Here is a 23,543-nt window from a genome sequence, read left to right on the forward strand (position 1 = left end):
GCAAAGTCTAAAATGATAGAAGGATTCATTATTCTTTCAAATAATTATGTAAGAAACTGCAAAAATCCTCACAGAAGAAATCATATGACATACCATTTATATAAAGTCACGCCCACATGGGGGCTTCAAAGATATGGGTAATGGGCAATTTCTTAAGCTGGGTGGTGGGTCCACAGGTGTTCATTTTATTATTATCCTTTATAACTTACAAATTTATTACATTCTTTTAAAAATATATGAAACATTTCATAGTTAAGATGAAAAACAGGGAAAGAAGGGGTGGCTGGACAATTAGAAGCAATATCATGTACAACACTTAATTATCAGCATAATGAACATATTCCTGGAGAGTAAGAAACCTGGAATTATTCTCTGCATAAGGTGAGGGTAACTTAATGGGGGAGTAACAATTACCAGATGTGTTCATCAGATGATCAGGCTCTGGCTGAACTGTGCACCTCAAATCAATGTAGGATGAAGGACTCTGAACGGTGGCACTAGAGGCCACTGGCCAAACACAGTATTTTTTTTTTTTTTTTTTTTTTTTTTCCCCTNTTTTTTGCCCCTAAGTGCCCCTATGCCTCCTATCCTGAATTGCTTAAGATTTTCCTTAAATATATGGAGTCTGTTTCTCATTGATCCCCATACTCACTGCTTCCTAGTAACCATTGTAAGGCAGGGACCCCTGAACTTCACAAGGTCAGGCTCCCACCAGCAGAGTGAGGGCAAGCTATAAGGGAAGAAATGCACCCATGTAGTGAGATTGGCTGTTTATGCCATATATTTGCATATATTCTAATTACTTGTGTCAAATCACAAGCTTAAAACAGAAAAAGACTCATTTTTTTTCCACTGGGAGGCTTGACATGCCTTTGTTTACACAATTATTATCCATACTATATACAGCAGCCTCAATAAAGCTCTTCTGTACAGGCCTGGAAAGCACATGTAATTGTACTTCAGCAGGTAAAATATATATTGGGGGTTTTTTTCTCTAAAAGCAGAGAGAAAATTAATTCTTTTCAGCTGTTTCACTCCAGGGAGAAGCATTTGCTTTGTGTTAAAGCAGTGATTTGTAGGCTAGGCTTTGCCAGCATCTCATGATCTGGGAGTGGGAGGTGGAGGGATGGGTGTTGCAAACACATTCACATCCAAACTGTCCTTTTTACAAGGCTGTTTGCAGAGGCTATCTTCTGTGATCCATTTCGACTGTCTCCAAATCTTGTTTCCGGACACTTGTCATTATCCAACATTTCCGAGCCATGCTGTTTCATTTGGGGTTGTTTTTAGAGCATGTAAGGATACTTTATGTGACATTTCATTTTTCTGAAAGAGTGTCAATTTAAAATTTCTGCTAAATAATCAGTAAGGAAATTCCATTTGACACTTAATTCGTTTGTTTAATAATTAGTGGAGCCTACTATGGAGGGTAGGTACAAGGTTGGATATGACACAATCCTTGCCCTCAAATGGTTCACAATCTGGTGGTATGATTCTCAGAGGCAGTGGAATCTTCTAGTACTTGGAAAGATATTTTAAACCCCTGGATCCTCCACTTTAACACATGTCTAGGGTGTGTCATGGCGAGTATTACAAGGTATGCCAATTGCATGTTGCAAAAAAAAGCACAAGGAAGGAACAAATCACCTGGGGAAAGGGTTTCCCAAGGATTCCAAGAAGATTCACATCTGTCCTGGGACTTTAAAGAAGGAATGTAACTGACCCAAGGCATTCCAAGCACAGGTAGAAGCATGTGAAAGTTACTGGGGAAAAAACAGGACCCTTTGGAAGAAGACCAGACAATCTGGAGTGGCCAGAACTGGGGGCACTGAGGCTGTGTAGAGGGAAAGGACTAATTGGAAGTGACAATGAAAGCATGTTCTGGGGTTAGATCAGGGGAGAACTTTCCCATCAAGTTAAGTAGTTCCCACCTGTCTTCTAGGGAAATGACCAGCAGAGGTAGGAGTATGGCTGCATCCTCACGGAAAAACTGAAAGCAGGGAGTGACAGTAAGAGATACAGGTTTTGTCTTTAACACACACAGAAAAAGTTATTCAACATTTAGCTTAGACATTTAGTAAACTAATGACATATACTTATGTGGCCCTTCTTTTGACCATTTGCCCTCTGAGCCTGGGATTGGTCTAAGCCACAATTAGGTCAGGTTCTCATTTTTGCCCTTTCTGTTTCAGGGCAGCTTGCTTCTCTCCTAACTGCCCATTTCTGAGCCCATAGTTAGGCTCTCTGGGCCAGTGAGAGAAAAGTCTGGGGACTCTATGGAGGTGGAAGAGGAGTAGAGTCAGGGCAGCTAACGAGATAGTCTAGAAAAGAGTGACTAGGGACTGCAAAGTAGGAGGGCACTGATCCCATTTGTCTCAGAGGATCCCGAAGACGAAAACCAGGATCCACTGATGCAATCTGACAGTCTCAGCTGCCTAACGATGCAAGAGAGCACCTTGATTTGTTACTGTAGCTCTTTACACAAATTAGAGGCCCATTTGGCAGTGAGAGGATTTAAAAGTTTTGTTTGTCATCTATTTTAGTGTAAATTACCCCAAAATGTAGTGGTTTAAAACAGCAAACATTTACTATCTCAGTTTCTGTGGGTGAGGAATTCAGAAGTGGCTTTGTTGGGTGATTCTCACTCAGAGAATTACACTCTTCCTCATGAGATTCAGTCAAGAAATCTGTGCAAGGCTGCTGCAGTCATCTGACAGTTCATTCAGAGCTGAGGCTATTGGCAAGAAGCCCCAGTGCCTTGCTGGCTATTGGAAGGAGGTCACAGTTTTTGGCCACGTGGACCTCTCCACAGTGCTGCCTGACTGTCGAAACAACACGGAAGTTGGTCTTTCTGGGAGTGAGAAAGCAAGGAGGATGTCACAATGCTTTTTTTGATCTGGCCGCAGAAGTCAACACACTATCACAATGTCGTATTCTTATGCCTTGGAAGACAGTCTCAAGGGAGAGGAATTAAGCTCCACCTCTTGCAAACAATTTACAGACAAAGTACGTGTTGCAAGGTCACACAAGAGGATTTTGAATAGTTTTTCATACTTGAGATTTACCAATTCTATTCATGAAATCAGTAAACAGAGGACAAACCTTGAAAGTGTCCTGTATTTGAGTCATCCCACCCTTGAAGTGGCCCACCGGGGCTCTTGTAATTGATATAGTTGTCAACAGGAGAGGTTCGGTAATGGATTTCTGGAAACTCCACCAAGTGACAATGGGGTTTGACTGAAACTGTTCTTGTGGTGTTATGAAAACACTACTTATGATTTTTCAGAAAAGAGAGCAGACACAGAAAAAGCTCAGGTTAGAGACTGTTTTAATTAATGCTGTTCTTTGGATTAAAAAAATGATTGACCGATATATAGTAACCCAGTTATTGTTGTCATTTTTTTTAATTTGGGGAATTATTTTATTTGGATTATAGAAAAGAAACTTCCGAGCTCTCCTGGTTACTAGATATTACTAAGCATTACAGCACCATGAGTTTATGAAGTTAAACTCTCATCAGGGTTTTATAAGGCAATAAATGAAAAGTCATGGTCCAAACATGAAGCGAATTAAGTTGTGGCCTACTTTGGAGCAACTGATAGGGTATAGCATGGGAGAATCCACTTAACCTTGATGTTTGAAATATTCCCCTTCTACAGGCAGAGGTTTATGACAGACACTTCTTTTCTTAGGAGTCCAATCTTCCACTACTGGGATCTGCAGTGAATTATATTTATACAGTCTTGGTACTGCCAGTGCTGGTTACTAATTGTCACTGTTCAGAACCTCTAATCAAAATACAGAAGACAAGTTAGCTATAGGACAGAATGTGGATGTTAATAACTACGACAGTGTTGCTAGAGATTGAGGGGAGGGTTGGGAGTAAGGAAGAAAGAAAAAAGAACACAAAAACTTTCCTGAACTTACATAGTCAAAGGGGTGAGGTATGGTTGATAAAGACTGTATGAAGTTGAGGAACCAAGAAATAAATTAAGAAATAGTATGTTACAGTTGCAATAAAATTAAAATTTGTGATTTCAAGTTAGAGTAGAAGTCTAACAAAAGTCAGGAGAAAAAGAGAGTGGAAAGTGGTGTGAACTACATTCTTAATTATTTTTTTCCCAAAAAGGAGTCACAAACTATTGATTAATCAAGAAATAGAAGCATGTATATATTCTATAGAGTGAAGGTGTTTCCAACAAGAATAACCAGAATCAGAGACTGGTGGCCCTGGGACTGAGGTGACCATGGTGACTGTCACATGTCCATTCCTATCCTTCTGTACATACACTACTCTTTTGAACAAATGTAAAAATCCATGTAGTTGGTATCATCTATAAGCTGATATTAGCCTACGTTCACCAGGTTTTAGTAGACAAACTTCACAAACATTAATCCCTCTAGTTAGTTTTAACAAATGGCAAGATTTCACTGATTTTAGAAATTCACACTTTACATTTCATTTTGCTTCTTGAAACAGAGAGTAGGAAACAGTTTACAAATTACTATCTTGGTGATAAAAACTATTTAACATGAGCTAAAATTCTATGATTTATCCTTAAATATGCATTTCTATACTATACCACCAAAAATGAAATGACAACCAAAAAACCTTAGGATTTTTAGGATTAACTCTAACGGGCAAGAGTCAGGGCTCAGTAAAGAACTGATACTCCATCCTAGGAACAGCCTATGGAGCAGTTTTAATAACTAGTTCCCACTGGCCCCCAGTACTAAGGGTTATTCTGAGTTTTTATGGAAGGCCCAGGTACATCATCCCGCAAACTCCCTTCTATCCTACCATGGAAGATTTCTTCAAAGGATTCAACAATGATTAAGATACCAAAGAAGCAAATGGCTAAGTTGTCTTGGCTTAACAAAAGACAGTCATTTAAAAATACATTTGCTGGGAGCAACCTGGGTACCAAGTATAATGGGTGGAAAGAGAAAAGAAAGAAAGAAAGAAAAAAAAAGATGAGCTTAGTAGTTAGAATCCAAAGTGCATTTTTTTTCCCCCTTTGAGGAATTAGGGGAAAATTTTACAAAACCTCTTTCAGCTTCTGTAGAAAAAATGCTTCTCTACACTCATAAGAAATGCTTGGTTTTCTAACTTACAGACTCACTTGTACTACAGCAATTCACAATAATCACACCAAATAGATCAAGCACCACCCACACCTTCTGTAAGAAAATGTATAGAAAGCGCTGAGCTACCACAGTTCCTGTGAATGATCTACAACACTTATATATAAAAACTACTTAGGGAAGAACGGATAAATACACAGTGGTGTATCTGCATCACGGAATACCACACAGCAATGAAAATGAACAAACCACTGCCCCATGTAACATGCACGTCACATACCTGTAGTACATAGTCTATGATCCCATTTATATAAAGTATAAACCCCAGCGAAACTAATCATGGTGTTAGAAGTCAGCATAGTGGTTCACTCTGGAGAGGTAAGGAATGGGGGTGGGTTATCAGGAGGTTCTGGGGGTTGTGGTAAAGTTCTACTATTTATCTGGGTGCTGCTTGCATGGGTGGGTTCAGTTTATAATGGTTTACTGAGCAGTTGAGTTATAATTTCTGTACTTTCCTGAATGTATATGTCATTTATTAAAAAGTCAATTAAAAAATATCATATAAGGCCCCCTCATAGCTTATGTAGTACCTTTATGCAGATTTTTAAAAAAAACGTCCCCTCTGGATGAACGGATTAGAAAAAGGCACCCCTGTGGGCAGAGGCAGCCCCACAGGTTTGTGCCTTGGCAAATGGAGGACTGGCTGGTTTTTAACCCCAGTGGTACATTTGGCTAGACACAAAACCGCACATCTGGATGGACATCTGAAATCTGCAAAACACTCACTTGACCCTTCTTCACCACAGCTTCATGAGGAGGGCAGGGCAGATGTCCTCATTTTACAGAAGAGGAAGTGGCACAGAACAGTAAGACCGATGCACAAAGGCGTCATAGCTAATAAGTGATGGAGCCAGAACAGGCTCCTAGGCCAGTAGCTCTTCACATGGTTCTGGTTCTGTTTTGGGAGGGGGAACAGGAAGAAGCTTCTTTCTATGTTTGTTACTGTGTATGTTGTTATGGGTCATCTCCGATGCTCTGTGGAATGAGGCAGGGAACAAATACATGGTCCAATGCTCTTAATACTGGGCTTTAGTAAAGGTCCTAGGTTCTAAGCCCAGTTGAAAAATATGCTCTAAGCATACATTTAAAAATGAATATTCGTCTTTTACATGTTCACCTATGCAAAAAGATCAGTAGAATAGACATGTAGATACCAACAGAGCCTCCCGGCCTTCCCATAGCCAAACGTTATGAACTTAAGGACATAAATCTTTCCGTGTCTTGAAGAAATGAAAGAGAAAGACACACACCTAAGGTATATGTCCAGCTTACCTAGAAGTGTCTGCTTATCTTGGGAGGAGTCAGACTCTGCAGAACATCTGCAAGTTCGGAGAACAATCACTCCCCCAAGCACACCATCTTCACTGGCCAGGAAAGGTGAGCCTAGGCAGAAATGGCAAATGGTCATTTTTCAGTGAATTTTATCAATTTTGATTATATAAGAACAAAAATTTTATCAATTTTCATTTGATTATAAGAACAAAAACGTGGTATGAATAAGATCTTGAAAGATGCCCATTTTCTGACAACCACTGTTGTTCATACCTTGTATAGGCTTGATGGCAAATGCAGGCTTATGCCTGAACAGGGGCCATTTGGCAAAGATGATCCCAGATGCTGCCAAGAAGACTTGAGTGGGGGTGGAGTATGCATTACAGTATTCAGAATGGAATTGGAAACACTACCAGATTAAAGGACCAAAACACAAATACAGGAAAAAATGCCCAGCAAGTCTCTTTGATCAACTCTTAGAGATCACTTACCAGGCTCTCCCTGCTGTCAGGGGCACGCCACCAAAAGCTTTGATTTACTACCTTAAATTCAATTTTAAACAATAAGCCACAAACTTTATTACAAACATTTAAAAATGATCCTGATGGTTTACACAAATAAGGGTGAAACTGTATTTCTATTATAAGAGTCTGGTGGTTAAAAACAACCAGGACTCTTTGGGATCTCTCACACTGAACCACTGTGAGCATTTCAAGAACACTACATTTTAAAACCCCTCATTTTTCCTCCCCAAGGACATCTTCGAACATCTGGCATAGCAAGTAAGCACGTGGAGAACAAATGCAAAATTAACCCAAACACTATCAAAGAAAGTAGTAAAAATAAAAACCAACCAAATTGGATTTGGGGAAGCTTCTGGTTAAACTTAGTAGATTAAACACATATATTTATCTCCACTCTTTCCAAAGGCATGGCCCAATGAGGACAGAGAGAAAGGCAAATGAGAAAAAAACTGACCTTTTAGAAAACGAAAAGAAGATGGACGTTAGTTGGCTTACCTAGTGGACCTGCAGAAGCTGAAACCTAAACTTTCACGGTGGGACAGGGTTGAAATTAGGGGGGGCACCTATAAGAAATCACCCAGTTTTGTCATGAAACCCAAAAAGAATTGGAAATTGGAAGCTTCAAGTTCCTGTGAAGGCAGGGATACAGGGTGGGGCTGAAATGAAGATGGCTGGTTTAGAGTGTCCAAAAAGACCCTCTACACCAGGTATCAGTAAGCTATGACTTGTCTGGTCTACAACCTGTTTTTGTACTGTCTACAAGCTATGAGTGTTTATTTTACAATTTAAAGGGTTATTTTAAAAAAGGACGAGAAGGAGAATATGTGATAGAGACCATGACATAGCCCAAAATGTCTAAAATCTTTACTTTCTGGCCCTTTCAGAAATAATTTGCCAACCCCTGATCTAAAGCCCCAGATTCCTGCATAGAGAGGAAGTTACTTCTTCCTAACTCAGGAGATGCCAGGATATTTACTCTCTAGAGAGGATGAACCAGAGGGACATCTTGGGGGCATTAGACCCTGCACAGGGCAGGAGGGAGGCTCCATGGTGAATACAGGACGTGGAAGTAGAAGTCTTAATGCTAAACAGTGAAACAACCAGCTCCTTTACCCAGAGGCTCCCAGGTACAAGAAGTCAGGCCGATAGCCTCCAAACAAAAGACTAGCTAATTCCCTTCCGGCCACACAACCAGCTCAAGAAAAGAAGGGCGAATGAACCATGAGAGTCTATGGACTCTGGGAAACAAGCTGAGGGCTTCAGAGGGGAGGGGGGTGGGGGATTGGGATAGACCAGTGATGGGTATTAAGGAGGGCACATATTGCATGGAGCACTGGGTGTTATACGCAAATAATGAACCATGGAACACTACATCAAAAACTAAGGATGTACTGTATGGTGACTAACGTAACATAATAAAAAATTATTATTTAAAAAAAAAAGAAGAAGAAGAAAGAACTACCTGACAGACCCTAACAAAAAAAATTTGCTTTACGGTAAGGGCTTCCAAATGACAAGCGTGACTCATTCAGAAGGTTTTCAGTTCAGCTTTTTGGTACTTAACTGTTAAAAAGTATAGACTACCTAGGATCACTAGTTTTTTCAGTTAGGCCTCTAGAAAAGACAGAGACCAGAACTAATAAACAACAAAGAGAATACTTAGGCAAATGCAAAAGAAAAGAAAAAATAAAGAGAGAGAGAGAGAGAGAGAAATCAGAAGAACAGACCAGAAGGTCCAATATCTGAATAATAGGAGTGTCAAGAAAAGAGCACAGAAGAATGAAATTTCAGGGGCACCCGGGTAGCACAGTCGTTAAGTGTCTGCCTCGGCTCAGGGCATGATCCCAGCATTCTGGGATCAAGCCCCGCATCACTCCTCCGCTGGGAGCCTGCTTCTTCCTCTCCCACTCCCCCTGTTTGTGTTCCCTCTCTCGCTGGCTGTCTGTCAAATAAATAAATAAAATCTTAAAAAAAAAAAAAAAGAAGAATGAAATTTCAAAGAAATAATTCAAAACATTTCCAAGAATTGAAATGTAAATGCTTGGACTAAAAGGGCTCATCAACCTCCCAGAACAACTCATGGAAAAAAAAAAAAGTGCCATGGAGGTCTATCACTGTGAAATATCAAAATATTGAAGAAAGAGGGGAAAGTCTAAAAACTTCCAAGTGGGGGAAAAAAGTCACATGGAAAGCAAGACGATCATAATGGCATCAAATTTCTCAACATAACACTGGAAACTAGAAAATGAGAGGGCACCTTCTTCAAAGTGCTAAAGGAAAATTATTTCCAATCTAGAATTCTATACTAGGCCAAAATGTCAGTCAAGTGTGAAAACAGAATAAAGCTCTACAGAGTCTCAAAGAATTTACCTCCCACATACTTTCTCAGAGAGCTGTAGGATGAATGTGCCTTGGCAAAGTGAAGGAGTAGGGTACACAATGAGAAAGAAAATAAAACCTGGAAACAGGAGATCCAAAACAAGAGAACACAAAAAGATTCCCAGATGGCATGCAGCTATGCAGCAGGCTTAGCAAGTGGACAGTCCAAACTGGTGCAGGAAGCCAGAAGAGGCTGGAAAGATATTTCCAAGGGGCAAATAAATCAAACTTATAGAATATATGTTGGGTTTGAAATTATTAAGAGGAAATGTTTCAGATTTTGAGGGAAGTTTGACAATCAAGACTGACTGGTATAAAAAAACAAACAAAAAGAGACATAAACAATAATGAGCCAAATATTAACTGCAGAAAAAATAAGAATTTGTTTAAGAAAGGAATTAGAATCACAGTACACTATGTAGTGCAGATGTCAATAGCTGGAGTCAAAAATATAAACTCACAATACTGATGAGCTAAAAAAAAGGGGGGGACATAATACATTAAGAGGAGGAATGGTATGTGTAGTGTGTGTAGGTTTGGGGTTGGAAATATAGGGGAATTAAGTCCTTGACTTTCCTGGTATGAATATGAAGATATCTCAATTTGATATATAAATAATATCTAAAATTAAAAACTGAAGGAATAGTAGTACAAGTTTATTATGTTGAATTACAGATTTACCTTCTAAAAGAAATAGCTATGAGAGTTAAAAGTAGTAGCCTCAGGGGAGAGGAAGCTGGGGGAGAGGGGACTGGAGCTGGAACAGGGAACCATTCATTTTCATTTTAAGTCTGGGGGTATTGTTTGTCTTTTTAAACCACTTACTTGTTTTGCCTTGCAAAGAAAAACAATACAAATTTAAACTGTGGAACTGAACTAAATTTTTTAATCCTCAGCCTCTTAAAGAATGGGGAAAGAGATAGGAAATTCACAGTCACTGAGAAACTACCCTGCATCAGGGCTTGGTTCCATGCTTTCATGTTCTATAGTTTAATTTTCAGAACCACTGATGGGGGTCAGAGCAAATCTCCCCAAAGTGTGTCATTTTGGCATGCGAACTATTTTGAGCTGAAGCCAATCAAGACCCTGCGGGCTCAAGCGAAACTTCTGCCTCACCCTTAACTACCTAGAGGAATCTAAATTGGGGGTCTTTCCTAGAATTAGAGTTATCACCAGGAAAAATTTTATCTGAGTAACCCATCTGTATGACAGGGCAAATATCTAATTACCAAACATCTGTTCTTCTTATTGCCTACAAATTGCCCTCCTCCCCTTTGAAGCCCCAGGCCCCTATCCCATTCCTTAGCTCAGCATGACATAAATACCTCATTGTACCTTTCTGAATCTGAACCTCTCATGTAAAAGGAATTCCTGTATGTATGAAATTAAATTTGACTTTCTCCTGTAAATCAGTCATGTCAATTTAATCCTTAAACCAGGTGGAAGAATCTTTGAAGGATAGAGGAAAATTTTCCTTCCCAACACTACTGTACCATGAAGTATTTTTATGTTATAGATGAAGAACCTAAGGTTCAGAGAGTTGAATGGAGTATGTGGTTTTCCCTCATGATTCTGAGCCCATAGTCCTTGCTTGCTTTTGCAGCAGTGCCTCTCAGGGAATGGGAAACTCTGGATAAGCTCACATTCCAACTGCTGTTAGAAACCTCCATCCCACCAGCACTCAAACTCTTGACACCTCTAGAACAGTTCCTTTCCCTACCAAATCCAGGAACTTCTCCTAGGTTCCTAATAGCTCATCAAAGCCCAAGACTCTCTACCTCTTCCCTCTTTGATGACTCAACACATGATACCATGTCAAATCCCAACAGTTCTCCCTATGACTGTACTTGTGCTAGGTTCTGCCCCTTCATTACCACTGACAAGACCCTCAGTGTACTCCCATTGTACTGAAAACACTACAGTAGGCTCCCTGCTCTAGTCATTCACATTTCTAAATTAATTAACTCAATTAATATGTACTATGTGCCGGAACTCTTCTAGGCACTGGGGATATAGCAATGAAAAAAATGAAGTCCTTGCTCACATCTAGTTGAACAGGTTAGGGCACAAGTAAATTTACAAGTCAATGAAGAAATTCATCCAGTTATTGATAAGCACTGTGAAGAAAATGAACCCTGGTAAATGACAGAAGGTGTGACTTGAGCAGGGGCTACTTCACATCAAGGGTCAGGAAAAGCCCCTGTTGTTAAGGAGCTAACCCTCCTGGGGGAAGAACATTCCAGGCAGATGAACAAGCAAATGCAGAGACCTTAAGGTGAGAAGGAACCTGGATGTTCAGGAAATACAAGGAGACTAGAGTGGTAAGAGCTGAGTGAGGGAGAGGGAAGAGAGGGCAAAACATAAATTCAAAGAGAGGCAGGGCCAGGTCACATAAGGTTACAAAAGGCCTTGTGGGTACAGCAAGGAGGTTGGATTTTACTGCAAGTGTGATGAAAAGATGATAAAATCTTTAACCAGGACAATGATGTTTGCACTTGCAAAAGGTTACTCTGTAGTATGAAACGGATTGGCAGGGTAAGCATGGAAGCAGCAAGTCACTAAAGAAGATGCAGTGGCAGCCCAACTGACAGGTAACAGCGGCTTAGGTGAGCCTGCTGGCAGTAGAGACTGTCATTAGAAGCACAGTCTGGGATATATTCTGCAAGTAGAACCAAAAGGGCTGTTCATAGAATGAATATGGGAACATGAGAAACAGAGACATCAAAGTTTACTCTAATAAGAATAATGCACCCCAGCTATGATTACATCATTAAACTATTCAAAAACTTTCAATGGCTCCCAAGTGCCCACAGAACAATGTCCAAATGCTTAGCCTGGCACAGTTCTCCTCTCTCTTCCCAACATTATCTTCCTTTTATTTTTATGCACCAAATTCTTTAGCCAAATTAGACTTCTTGTATCCCATTTCTCCAAGATTTCCCCCTGGGCCCATTGTTGTGAACTATTCTTCCTGGATCCCTTTCTCCCCATGAACTGAATCTATCCTTCAGTGCCTTTTATACAGACACAGCTCTCTGGGGTGAGGGTATCTCACCTTCAAAGCACCTTTAGTGACTAATGAAATGCTTGCACTTACTCACTGCTCTCTCCTATCCCCAACCTCCTCAACACTACACACACACACACACACACACACACTCCCGCTTACACCCTGCAGTGTGGCACTGAGGATGGCAAGACAGGATATTAATGCAGTGAAAGGAGATGGGGCCCCCTGGAAGCTACAACAGGACTTCTCAGTCTCAGTATGCATCCATTCAATAAATTAATGAAACAATGATTACAGTACATTTGAAGATTTCAAGTTTTTCATGAAAAGTACTCAGATTTCATATTATCACTGTGATGTTTAAAAAAATACTGACTCAGACAGAAGGCCTTGTTTTGAGTCTGAGGGTAGCAACTATGTATTCTTAAGACAGACATTTTTTTTAAATCTATGCTTCAGTTTCTTAAATTATAAATTATGGATATTAAAAGACATCTTTCTGGTGGTTATAAGGACTGAATTATACATATGAACTCTGCAACCTCTGAAGAGCTATTTAAACATTTGGTGGTAGTAATAGTGATGGTAGGAAGACATTTCAGCATTTTGCTCGTTCTCAAAAATTATCCTGTTGGACAAGATCTATTATGGTACCTACTTGGTTAACCTTCCACAACAGCCAAAATCAGTGTTCAACTGACATTCAGTGGTGGTGATAGAGTATCAATTTTCCAAGTTAAAATGTTAAACAGTCTCTGTATATAAGGAAACAATATTTCTTATTCTTCCCAGTAAGAAAAAAAATATTAACATGGAGTGACTTTTTATTAGGTGCTTTTCATATCCATATAGGGAATTGGGGGCAAAAATTAATAAGCTAAGACAATCTGAAGTTCCATTAATATATGTGCAATAAGTTGCATAAAATATCTAAAGAAGATTAATAAAGAAATAATAAAAAATTAAGCTTCATTCACCTTAATAAAATGTCCCTAACAGATTGCTTAAATATCCAAGTCTAAAACTGTTATGGAATGAAATTATAATTACAGATGGTAAGAGAAATAGTTACTGTGATCAAATGTATATAGTCTGAATATTCATTTAAATTGTAAATCCATACCGTAAACAAATGAGACACATACTTGCTAAATTTGTGCCATAATTTTTAAGGATGAAGAATTTGAAGAAATTTGAAAGGCAATCACTATAAATATTAAAGAGAGAATTCAATGGGATTATTAATCCATATTCTTTTGATTGCTAGTACCAGAATCTTAATTAGAATGCTCTTCAGTAAAAAGGAGGATTTGCTGGCTCATAAAATCCAGTGGTAGGGATGTGACTGGTTTCAGTAACAGTTGGAAATAGCTCTCTATGGACAGTAATGCCCATCAATAGTTCCCAACTGTACTCTTGACAACTTTACCACCAGAGACTTAATCTTTTTCAGTTTTAACATTCTGGGGGCATCAACTGGATTTAGGGAAATTAAAAAAACTTGACTGTCCTGACTTAAGTCAGGGATTAAGCCTAGAACAATCAGTTGTGACCAAGAGGCCAGCGGACTGGAGTCATGGAAGGACATGGACAAATACACAGTGGTCCAGAAAATGCAAATGAAGAGAACACTGGGCTACAGAACCAGGAAATCAGGATCCCAAATTTGGTGTGGTCTATTTTAACTTAGACAAGCCACTTTACCACTCTGAACCCTGGTTTCTTCTTTCATCTGAAAAATTGGGAGACTGGACTATCAATCTCTGTATCTCTAACAGTTCTAATAGGCTGGAGTAGGAGGGGGGAGAAAGATGGAGGAGGAGTAGGGGATCTTTTTTCAGCTGGTCCCCTGAATAGAGCTAGATATCTACCAGACCATCCTGAACACCCAAGAAATCAGCCGGAGATGTAGGAAGATACATCTGGATCTCTACAAACAAACATCTCCAGCACTGAGTACTGAGATACGAAGTGGGGAGCCGTGAATCTGTGCAGAGATATCGGAAGATAAACGGAAGGGGGAGGGAGCTGCCGCGCTCAGGCGCCAGGAAGCAGTAGCCACCTGCACTGGGGAGCGGGCTGGACTCGCGGACTGGCACCTGCGAGAGAACAGACTGAGACTGTGAGCCGGGGAACGAGCACGACCAGACTGAAAACCGAAGCTCCAGAGTGCTCAATGGAACCGGACTGAGACCGGAAGCTCGGAAGCACATGTGCAACCAGCGGAAAACCGGCGCTCCGGAGCGTGCACGAACCACACTGTAACAGGGAGCTCAGGAGCACGCATGGGAACCAGGGGCAACTGACGGTGTTAGAAGCACAAAGGACAGAGCCGTGCCAGCCCTAGAAGTGAGGGCTGGGAGAGTGGCTGTGGGGCGCACATCCTGGGACGCTGCGGGGGTTTTTAGCAGCACTGACGGAAACAGTGCTAAAGTGGCCAGGAGAGCTCAGTGGAGAGCGGACTGCGATCTCTCTGTTCTGAAGACAGAGGCTAGGATACAGCCACTGCTGCTCTGACTCTCAGGAGAGTCACAGAAAACCGCCAGGGAAAGCCGCCAGAGAACAAAAGCCCGGAAATGCCAGCTCACATTGTGCCCATCCCCATCCCCCACACAGGGGACGGGGTGACTCTACCCAAATAGGGTTGCCTGAGTATCAGCGTGGCAGGCCCCTCCCCTAGAAGGCAAGACTGAAAAATCAAGAAGCCCACATCCCTAAGGACCCTATAAAACAAGTGCAAACTGCCTGGGTGCTGCTCAATAATTTCGGCTCTGGGCATCCACACAAACTCTCCTCTCAGAATGACGAGGAGGAGAAACCCTCAGCAAAGAAAGGACACAGAGACTGTGGCCTCTGCCACAGAACTGATGGATATGGATATAACCACATTGTCAGAAACGGAGTTCAGAGTAACAATGGTCAAGATGATGTGTAGGCTTGAAGAAAATATTAACAAAAACATTAACGAGAATACAGAATCTCTAGGGGTGGAAATGAGAGCGAATCTGGCAGAAATTAAAACTGCTATGAATCAAATGCAGTCTAAACTAGACGCTCGGATAGCCAGGGTAAATGAGGCATAAGAACGAATTAGTGAATTGGAGGACAGGATGGTAGAAGAGAAAGTAAAAATGGAAACTTGGCTCAAAAAAATCGAATCTCAAGAATGTAGATTACGGGAGATAACTGACTCGATGAAACATTCCCATGTCAGAATCATCGGCATCCCCGAGGTGGTGGAGAAAGAGAGAGGTCTAGAAGAGATATTTGAACAAATTGTAGCTGAGAACTTCCCCAATCTGGCAAAGGAAACAAGCATTCCTGTCCAAGAGGCAGAGAGGACCCCTCCCAAGATCAATGAGAACAGACCTACACCACGTCACATCATAGTGCAATTCGCAAATATTAGATCCAAGGATACAGTCTTGAAAGCGGCCAGGGGAAAGTAAATACTTACGTACAGAGGGAAGAATATCAGAATAACGTCAGACTTGTCTACAGAGACCTGGCAGGCCAGAAAGGTTGGCAAGGTATTTTCAAAGCTCTAACTGAGAAACAGAACATGCAGCCAAGGATCCTTTATTCAGCAAGGCTGTCATTCAGAATTGATGGAGAGATAAGGACCTTCCAAGACTGGCAGAAACTGAAGGAATTTGTGACCACCAAGCCAGCCCTTTAAGAGATATTAAGGGAGGTTCTGTAAAAGTAGAAAGGCCCCAAGAGTGATACAGAATAGAAATTTAACATCTATAGAAACAAAGACTTCACAGGCAACGTGACATCATTAAAATCATCTCTCTCAATAATCATTCTCAATGTGAATGGCCTAAATGCTCCCATAAAACACCACAGGGTTGCAGATTGGATAAAAAAAAATGACCCACCCATATGCTGTCTACAAGAGACTCATCTTGAACCCAAAGATACATCCAGACTAAAAGTGAAGGGATGGAAAACCATTTTTCACGCCAATGGACCTCAAAAGAAAGCTGGGGAAGCAATTTTCATATCAGACAGATTAGATTTTAAACTAAAGACTGTAATTAGATATACAGAAGGACGCTATATTATTCTTAAAGCATGTATCCAACAAGTGGATATGACAATTATAAATATCTATGCCCCAGCAGGGGAGCACCTAGATACACAAGCCAACAACTCTTAACCAGAATAAAGAGACAGAGAGATAATAATACGTTAATAGTAGGGGACCTCAACACTCCGCCCTCAGCAATAGACAGAGCACCTAAGCAGAAAATCAACAAAGAAACAAGAGCTTTCAATGATATACTACACCAGATGGACCTCATAGATATATACAGAACACTACACCCCAGAACAACAGAATACTCATTCTTTTCGAATGCACATGGAACTTTCTCCAGAATAGACCATATACTGGGTCACAAAACAGGTCTCAACCGATACCAAAAGACTGAAATTATTCCCTGCAAGTTCTCAGACCATAATGCTTTGAAACTGGAACTCAATCACAAGGAAAAATTTGGAAGAAACTCAAACACGTAGAAAGTAAGAACCATCCTGCTCAAGAATGATTGGGTAAACCAGGGAATTAAGAAGGAGATTAAACAAATTTGGAGACCAACGAAAATGAAAACACATCGATCCAAAACCTATGGGACACTGCAAAGTCAGTCCTAAGGGGAAAATACATAGCGATCCAAGCCTCACTCAAAAGAATAAAAAAATCTAAAATGCAGTTTTTATATTGTCACCTCAAGAAGCTGGAACTGGAACAGAAGAACAGGACTAACCTATGCACGAGAAGGCAGGTGATCAAGATTAGAGCAGAGATCAATGAATTAGAAACGAGGAGCACAGTAGAGCAGATCAACAGAACTAGAAGCTGGTTCCTTGAAAGAATAATAAGATCGATAAGCCACTGGCCACATTTATTCAAAAGAATAGAGAAAGGACCCAAATTAATAAAATTATGAATGGAAGGGGAGAGATCACGACCAACACCAATGAAATAGGAAGGATCATTAGAAACTTTTATCAACAGCTTTATGCCAATAAATTAAACAACCTGGAAGAAATGGATGCCTTCCTGCAAACCTATAAACTACCAACACTGAAACACGAAGAAATTGATTTTTTAAACAGACCGATTAATGATGAAGAGATTGAAGCAGTGATCAAAAACCTCCCCAAAAACAACAGTCCAGGGCCTGACAGATTCCCCGGGGAATTCTAAGAAATATTCAAAGAAGAATTAATACCTATTCTCCTGAAGCTGTTTCAAAAAATAGAAACAGAAGGAAAGCTACCAAACTCATTCTATGAGGCCAGTATTACCCTGATCCCTAAACCAGGAAAAGACCCCATCAAAAAGGAGAATTACAGACTGATATCCCTCATGAATATGGATGCCAAAATTCACAACAAGATCCTAGCTAATAGGATCCAACAGCACATTAAAAGGATTATCCATCATGACCAAGTGGGATTCCCTGCGATGCAAGGGTGGTTCAACATTCACAAATCGATCAGTGTGATAGATCATATCAACAAGAAAAGAGTCAAGAACCATATGCCTCTCAACTGATGCAGAAAAAGCATTTGACAAAATACAGCATCCTTTCCTGATTAAAACCCTTCAGAGTGTAGGGATAGAGGGTACATTCCTCAATTTCATAAAAACCATCTATGAAAAGCCTACAGCAAATATCATTCTCAATGGGGAAAAGCTGAAAGCCTTTCCCTTAAGATCAGGAACATGACAAGGATGCCCACTCTCGCCATTAATGTTCAACATAGGACTAGAAGTCCTTGCAACAGCAATCAGACAACAAAAGGGATAAAAGATATCCAAATCGGTAAAGAAGAGGTAAAACTGTCTCTCTTCACAGATGACATGATACTCTACGTGGAAAACCCAAAAGACTCCACTCCCAAATTACTAGAAGTTATACAGCAATTCAGTAATGTGGCCAGATACAAAATCAAGGCTCAGAAATCAGTTGCATTTCTATACACAAACCATGAGACTGAAGAAAGAGAAATTAGGGGAATCGATTCCATTTACAATAGCACCAAAAATCATACGTTATCTCAGAATTAACTTAACCAGAGAGTAAAGGACCTATATTCTAGAAACTATAGATCACTCTTGAAAGACATTAAAGAAGACACAAAGAGATGGAAAAATATTCCATGCTCATGGATTGGAAGAATAAACATAAGTTAAAATGTCTATGCTCGCCAGAGCAATCTACACTTCCAATGCTATCCCGATCAAAATACCAATGACATTTTTCAAAGAGCTGGAACAAACAGCTCTTCAATTTGTGTGGAACCAGAAAAGGCCCCGAATCGCCAAGGAATTGTTGAAAAGGAAAAACAAAGCTGGGGGCATCACGTTGCCGGATTTCAAGCTATACTACAAAGCTGTGATCACAAAAACAGTATGGTTCTAGCACAAAAACAGACATATAGAACAATGGAACAGAATAGAGAACCCAGAAATGGACCCTTAGCTCTATGGGCAACTAATCTTTGACAAAGCGGGAAAAAACATCCAGTGGAAAAAAGTCTCTTCAATAAATGGTGCTGGGAAAATTGGACAGCTATATGTAAAAGAATGAAACTTGACCACTCTCTCACACCATACAGAAAGATAAACTCCAAATGGATGAAAGACCTCAATGTGAAACAGAAATCCATCAAAATCATAGAGGAGAACATAGGCTGCAACGTCTTTGACATCGGCCACAGCAACTTTTTTCATGCCACATCTCCAAAGGCAAGAGAAACAAAAGAAAAAATGAACTTGTGGGACTTCGTCAAGATAAAAAGCTTCTGCACAGCCAAGGAAACAGTCAAAAAAACTAAGAGGCAGCCCATGGAATGGGAGAAGATATTTGCAAATGACACGACAGATAAAAGACTGGTATCCAAGATCTACAAAGAACTTCTCAAACTCAATACATGAGAAACAAATAATGAAATCAAAAAATGGGCAGAAGATATGAACAGACACTTTTTCAATGAAGACATACAAATGGCTAACAGACACATGAAAAAATGTTCAAAATCATTAGGCATCACGGAAATTCAAATTAAAACCACATTGAGATACCACCTCATGCCAGTTAGAATGGCAAAAATTAACAAGGCTAGAAACAACAAATGTTGGAGAGGATGTGGAGAAAGGGGATCCCTCTTACACTGTTGGTGGGAATGCAAGTTGGTACAGCCACTTTGGAAAACAGTGTGGAGGTCCCTTAAAAAGTTAAAAATACAGCTACCCGATGATCCAGCAATTGTACTACTGGGTATTTACCCCAAAGATACAGACATAGTAAAGAGAAGGGCCATGTGCACCCCAATGTTCATAGCAGCTCTGTCCACAATAGCTAAATCATGGAAGGAGCCGAGATGCCCTTCAACAGATGACTGGATTAAGAAGCTGTGGTCCATATATACAATGGAATATTACTCAGCCATCAGAAAGAACAATTACCCAACATTTGCAGCAACATGGACGGGACTGGAGGAGATTATGCTAAGTGAAATAAGTCAAGCAGAGAAAGACAATTATCATATGGTTTCACTCATTTATGGAACATAAGAAATAGGGAGATCGGTAGGAGAAGAAAGGGAAGAACGAAGGGGGGCTAAACAGAAGGGGGAATGAACCATGAGAGACTGTGAACTCTGGGAAACAAACTGAGGGCTTCAGTGGGGAGGTGGGTGGGGGACTGGGATAGGCCAGTGATGAGTATTAAGGAGGGCACATATTGCATGGAGCACTGGGTGTTATACACAAATAATGAATCATGGAACACTACATCAAAAACTAATGATGTACTGTATGGTGACTAACATAACATAATAAAAAANTTATTATAAAAAAATAAAAAATAAAGGATGGCCTATTGCTCTGAAAAAAAAAAAAGCCTGGAGTATTTTTAGTTTTAGAGATTCATGTCTCCCAACAGCAGCAACCAGCCATTACCTGATGCCAGCAAGACAAAACACTAAAGCTCCTTTTGCAAAATCTGGTACAATGCTTCCTCTTTGACATGTGAGAACTTATCGAGAGAGTGATTCTGTAGCCAGAAGGCATTTGCTAGTCGTCCACCTTCTCATTACATTTAACAAAGATCCTCTGTCTTTCAAATACATTTCTGCACATTGCTTTCTTCTTTTTAAAGTTTATATGCCAGCCTATCCCAATCCCAGTGATGGGTATTAAGGAGGGTACATATTGCATGGTGCACTGGGTGTTATACGCATAACTAATCATGGAACATTACATCAAAAACTAAGGATGTACCGTATGGTGACTAACATAACATAATAAAAAATTATTATAAAAAATAAATAATATAAAATAAAAAAGTTTATATGCCAAATCACTTGAATGTCATTTTCTCTTGGAGAAATTACACGTATTGAGAAAAAGAAATAGAGCGAGAGGAAGGGAGAGGGAGGGAGGGGGATGGAGGGGGAGAGAGAGAGAGAGAGAGAAAGATGGTTTAAAGGTCAGATGAACAAGAAAATGGAGGGCTGAGGAATAATGAATGTTCCCTACTGCAAACACATACTTCTAACTCCAAAAGAACAAGAGAGATTATTATAAATAGTCTTTAAACACAGAAGTAGGATAACAGTTTATACTTCTTGGAAGACCAAGGACCTTTTTCTTAAAGATACACTTGAGTTAGTGAATCTTTGCTGGATGTGAAGTATAAGCAGAATGACATGAAGACTACATAACATAATGAGAGGAGCCAATCACAATGTTCAGAAGCATTAGCTCCACTAACGAAGTGCCACTACATTTTGCCTTTGAAAAGAAGCCTACAAGATCACCACCATCACCGTATTAGATGTATATTAACTGCATTCTATCATTTCCTGCTCCCACAAAAATCCTAATATAATGATTATTACTATATTCATCTAACAGATGAGAAACCAAATCAAAAAAAAAAAAAGAATCTGATGCACAGGCTTTCAGAAACACAAAGAGGAAGTGGGGATCAGGACAGTAACCTACTGACCCAGATCCTCTCAGTACAAACCCTGAGGACTACCCCTGTTCCATCTCTACCACAACTCATGCGTATCATCATTATATGTGGTTTTCTGGTGATTTTTAAACATAGTTTTAAAGACTCCAATTTAACTCTTTTTTAAAAAAAGATTTTATTTATTTATTTGAGATAGAAAGAGAGAGAGAAAGCACAAGCAGGGGGAGGGGCAGAGGGAGAAGAGGACTCCCGGCTGAGCAAGGAGCCCCAGGATCATGACCTGAGCCTAAGGTAGACAATTAACCGACTGAGCCACCCAGGAGTCCCTAACTCTTGAAAGAGAAGAGTTGAGTGTGGCCAATAGCCCTTTTGAAATCCCTTACTACTATAATTTGAAAGATAGAAAAAGTTAACTTGTTCCAGAACAGAAAATTCCAAACTATAATCAGAACCTAAACATATCAGAGAGATAGTCTATGGATAAATTCATTGATTCTGCCATAAATACTACAAGTAAGAGACCAAACTGAGTCCTTTAAAGCTTCTGTTTCTTGGTTTAACCAATCACAGAATATACCCACCTAATACCGCTCTAGAAATGACAAGAGATTTTTTTTTTTTAACTTTGACACAGGGTATCTATTCTCAAGAGAACAATTCAGCTAAGGAGAAAAGATGAGACACTTCAAAAACCATACCTGCAGTTATAAAATAAATAAATCATTGAAATATAATGTACAACACGGTGACTACAGTTAACAATATTGTATTGTATATTTGTAAGTTGCCAAGAGTAGGCCTTAAAAGAAAAAAAATGTAACTATATATGTGACAGATGTTAACTAGACTTATTGTAGTCATCATTTTATAATATATATAATTAAATCAGTATGTTGTACACTCAAAACTAATATAATGTTATATGTCAATTATACTTCATAAAAAAATCATAAAGCAGTGCAAGAAGATCAGTAGGTATCTTCTTTTCCTGAATATTCCAGCCCGGCATTCTATCTGCTAGTGGAGGTATCCAGAATTCCACCAAATCACCCTTACACAGCAATGACAGGATGAGAAATGTGAATCCCTGACAGAAAGCAAGTGAGAATGGCCTACGGACAACTGGAAGATTCACTGGAGGGGAAACCAAATGGCCCAGTTTTCCAGCCCTGGTCCTGGCACATTCCATGCTAACTTTAACAAGTAAGAAGAGGATTCTCTACCCTCAAATTCTAACAGGTCACCCCAAGCTGCTAGGGAATACAGAGAACACCTTTGCCCCACAGTTAGTTACCATCTAACTTCCATCTCCAAGAGTTTCACAAGGTTTAGAAGAGGCCAAAATGGTGATAGTGGCAGAAGACAGGGGTCCGGAGTAGGCAAGCTGTCCCCAGTGGGGGTAGGGTGTGGTGGTATAAATTCATAATTGCTTATTAATACTAGACTAAAGCCATGAATTTGAGAAGTATAACATTCATTCAACAAATATTTCATATTTTGTAAATATTCACTTTTTTTTTTTTTTAATTTAAGAATCAACTCTGTGTCAAGCACTGTATGGGGCCCTGGGTATGCAGTGATTAAGGCAAAATCTGTGTCCCTAAGTGCTATGGTCTGAATGTTTGTATCCTTCCAAATTCATACACTGAAAAATGCCCAATGTGATGGTGTTAGAAGATGGGGCCTTTGGGAAATTATTAGTCTCCTCACAAAAAAGCGTCCCAAGAAAGCTCCCTTGCCCTTTCTGCCATATTAGGTTATAATGAGAAGTCTGCAATCCAGAAAACGGCTCTCACCTGACCATGCTGGCACCCTGATCTTGGATTTCCAGCCTCTAGAACTGTAAGAAATACATTTCTGTTGTGTATAAACTAGCCCATCTATTGTATTTTGTTCTAGCAGCCCAAATGGACCAATATACCAAGTCATCTACGATATGATAGACAATAAACAATATAATCAGTGCGAGAAAGGGAAATCAAGCAACAAAAGGAGATACAGTGCTAAGATGGGTTCAGAGGGAGAGAGGATTTTAATCAGGATGGTCAGGGACAGCTTCCGTGATGGCGACATTTGAGGAGAAAAATCCAAGCAAGTGAAAGAACAGCAGTTCAGGTATTGGGGCCCTGAAGCAACAACATTTCCAGCATAGCAAACAAATATATCTTCATATATAATCATGCCATTACTTCTTCAACTAGTTCTCTGATG

At 39.9% G+C, this 23,543-nt stretch overlaps 1 protein-coding gene across 6 annotated transcripts in view; it reads right to left on the bottom strand.

Moving 5' to 3' along the window:
• Positions 1–23,543, bottom strand: part of TASP1 (taspase 1) — a 260,013-nt gene that overhangs the window by 59,049 nt on the left and 177,421 nt on the right. For all 6 annotated transcript variants that reach the window (XR_855856.3, XM_002918481.4, XM_034639847.1 and 3 more), the window contains one exon: positions 6,418–6,528. Coding sequence is in view for 5 of the 6 variants with exons in the window: in XM_002918481.4 (XP_002918527.1) it covers positions 6,418–6,528 (111 nt within the window). In the remaining variant the exon portion in view is untranslated. The remainder of the gene's footprint in view (positions 1–6,417; positions 6,529–23,543) is intronic.

Source organism: Ailuropoda melanoleuca, chromosome 13 (assembly GCF_002007445.2).
Source record: "Ailuropoda melanoleuca isolate Jingjing chromosome 13, ASM200744v2, whole genome shotgun sequence".
Classification (NCBI taxonomy): Eukaryota; Metazoa; Chordata; class Mammalia; order Carnivora; family Ursidae; genus Ailuropoda; species Ailuropoda melanoleuca.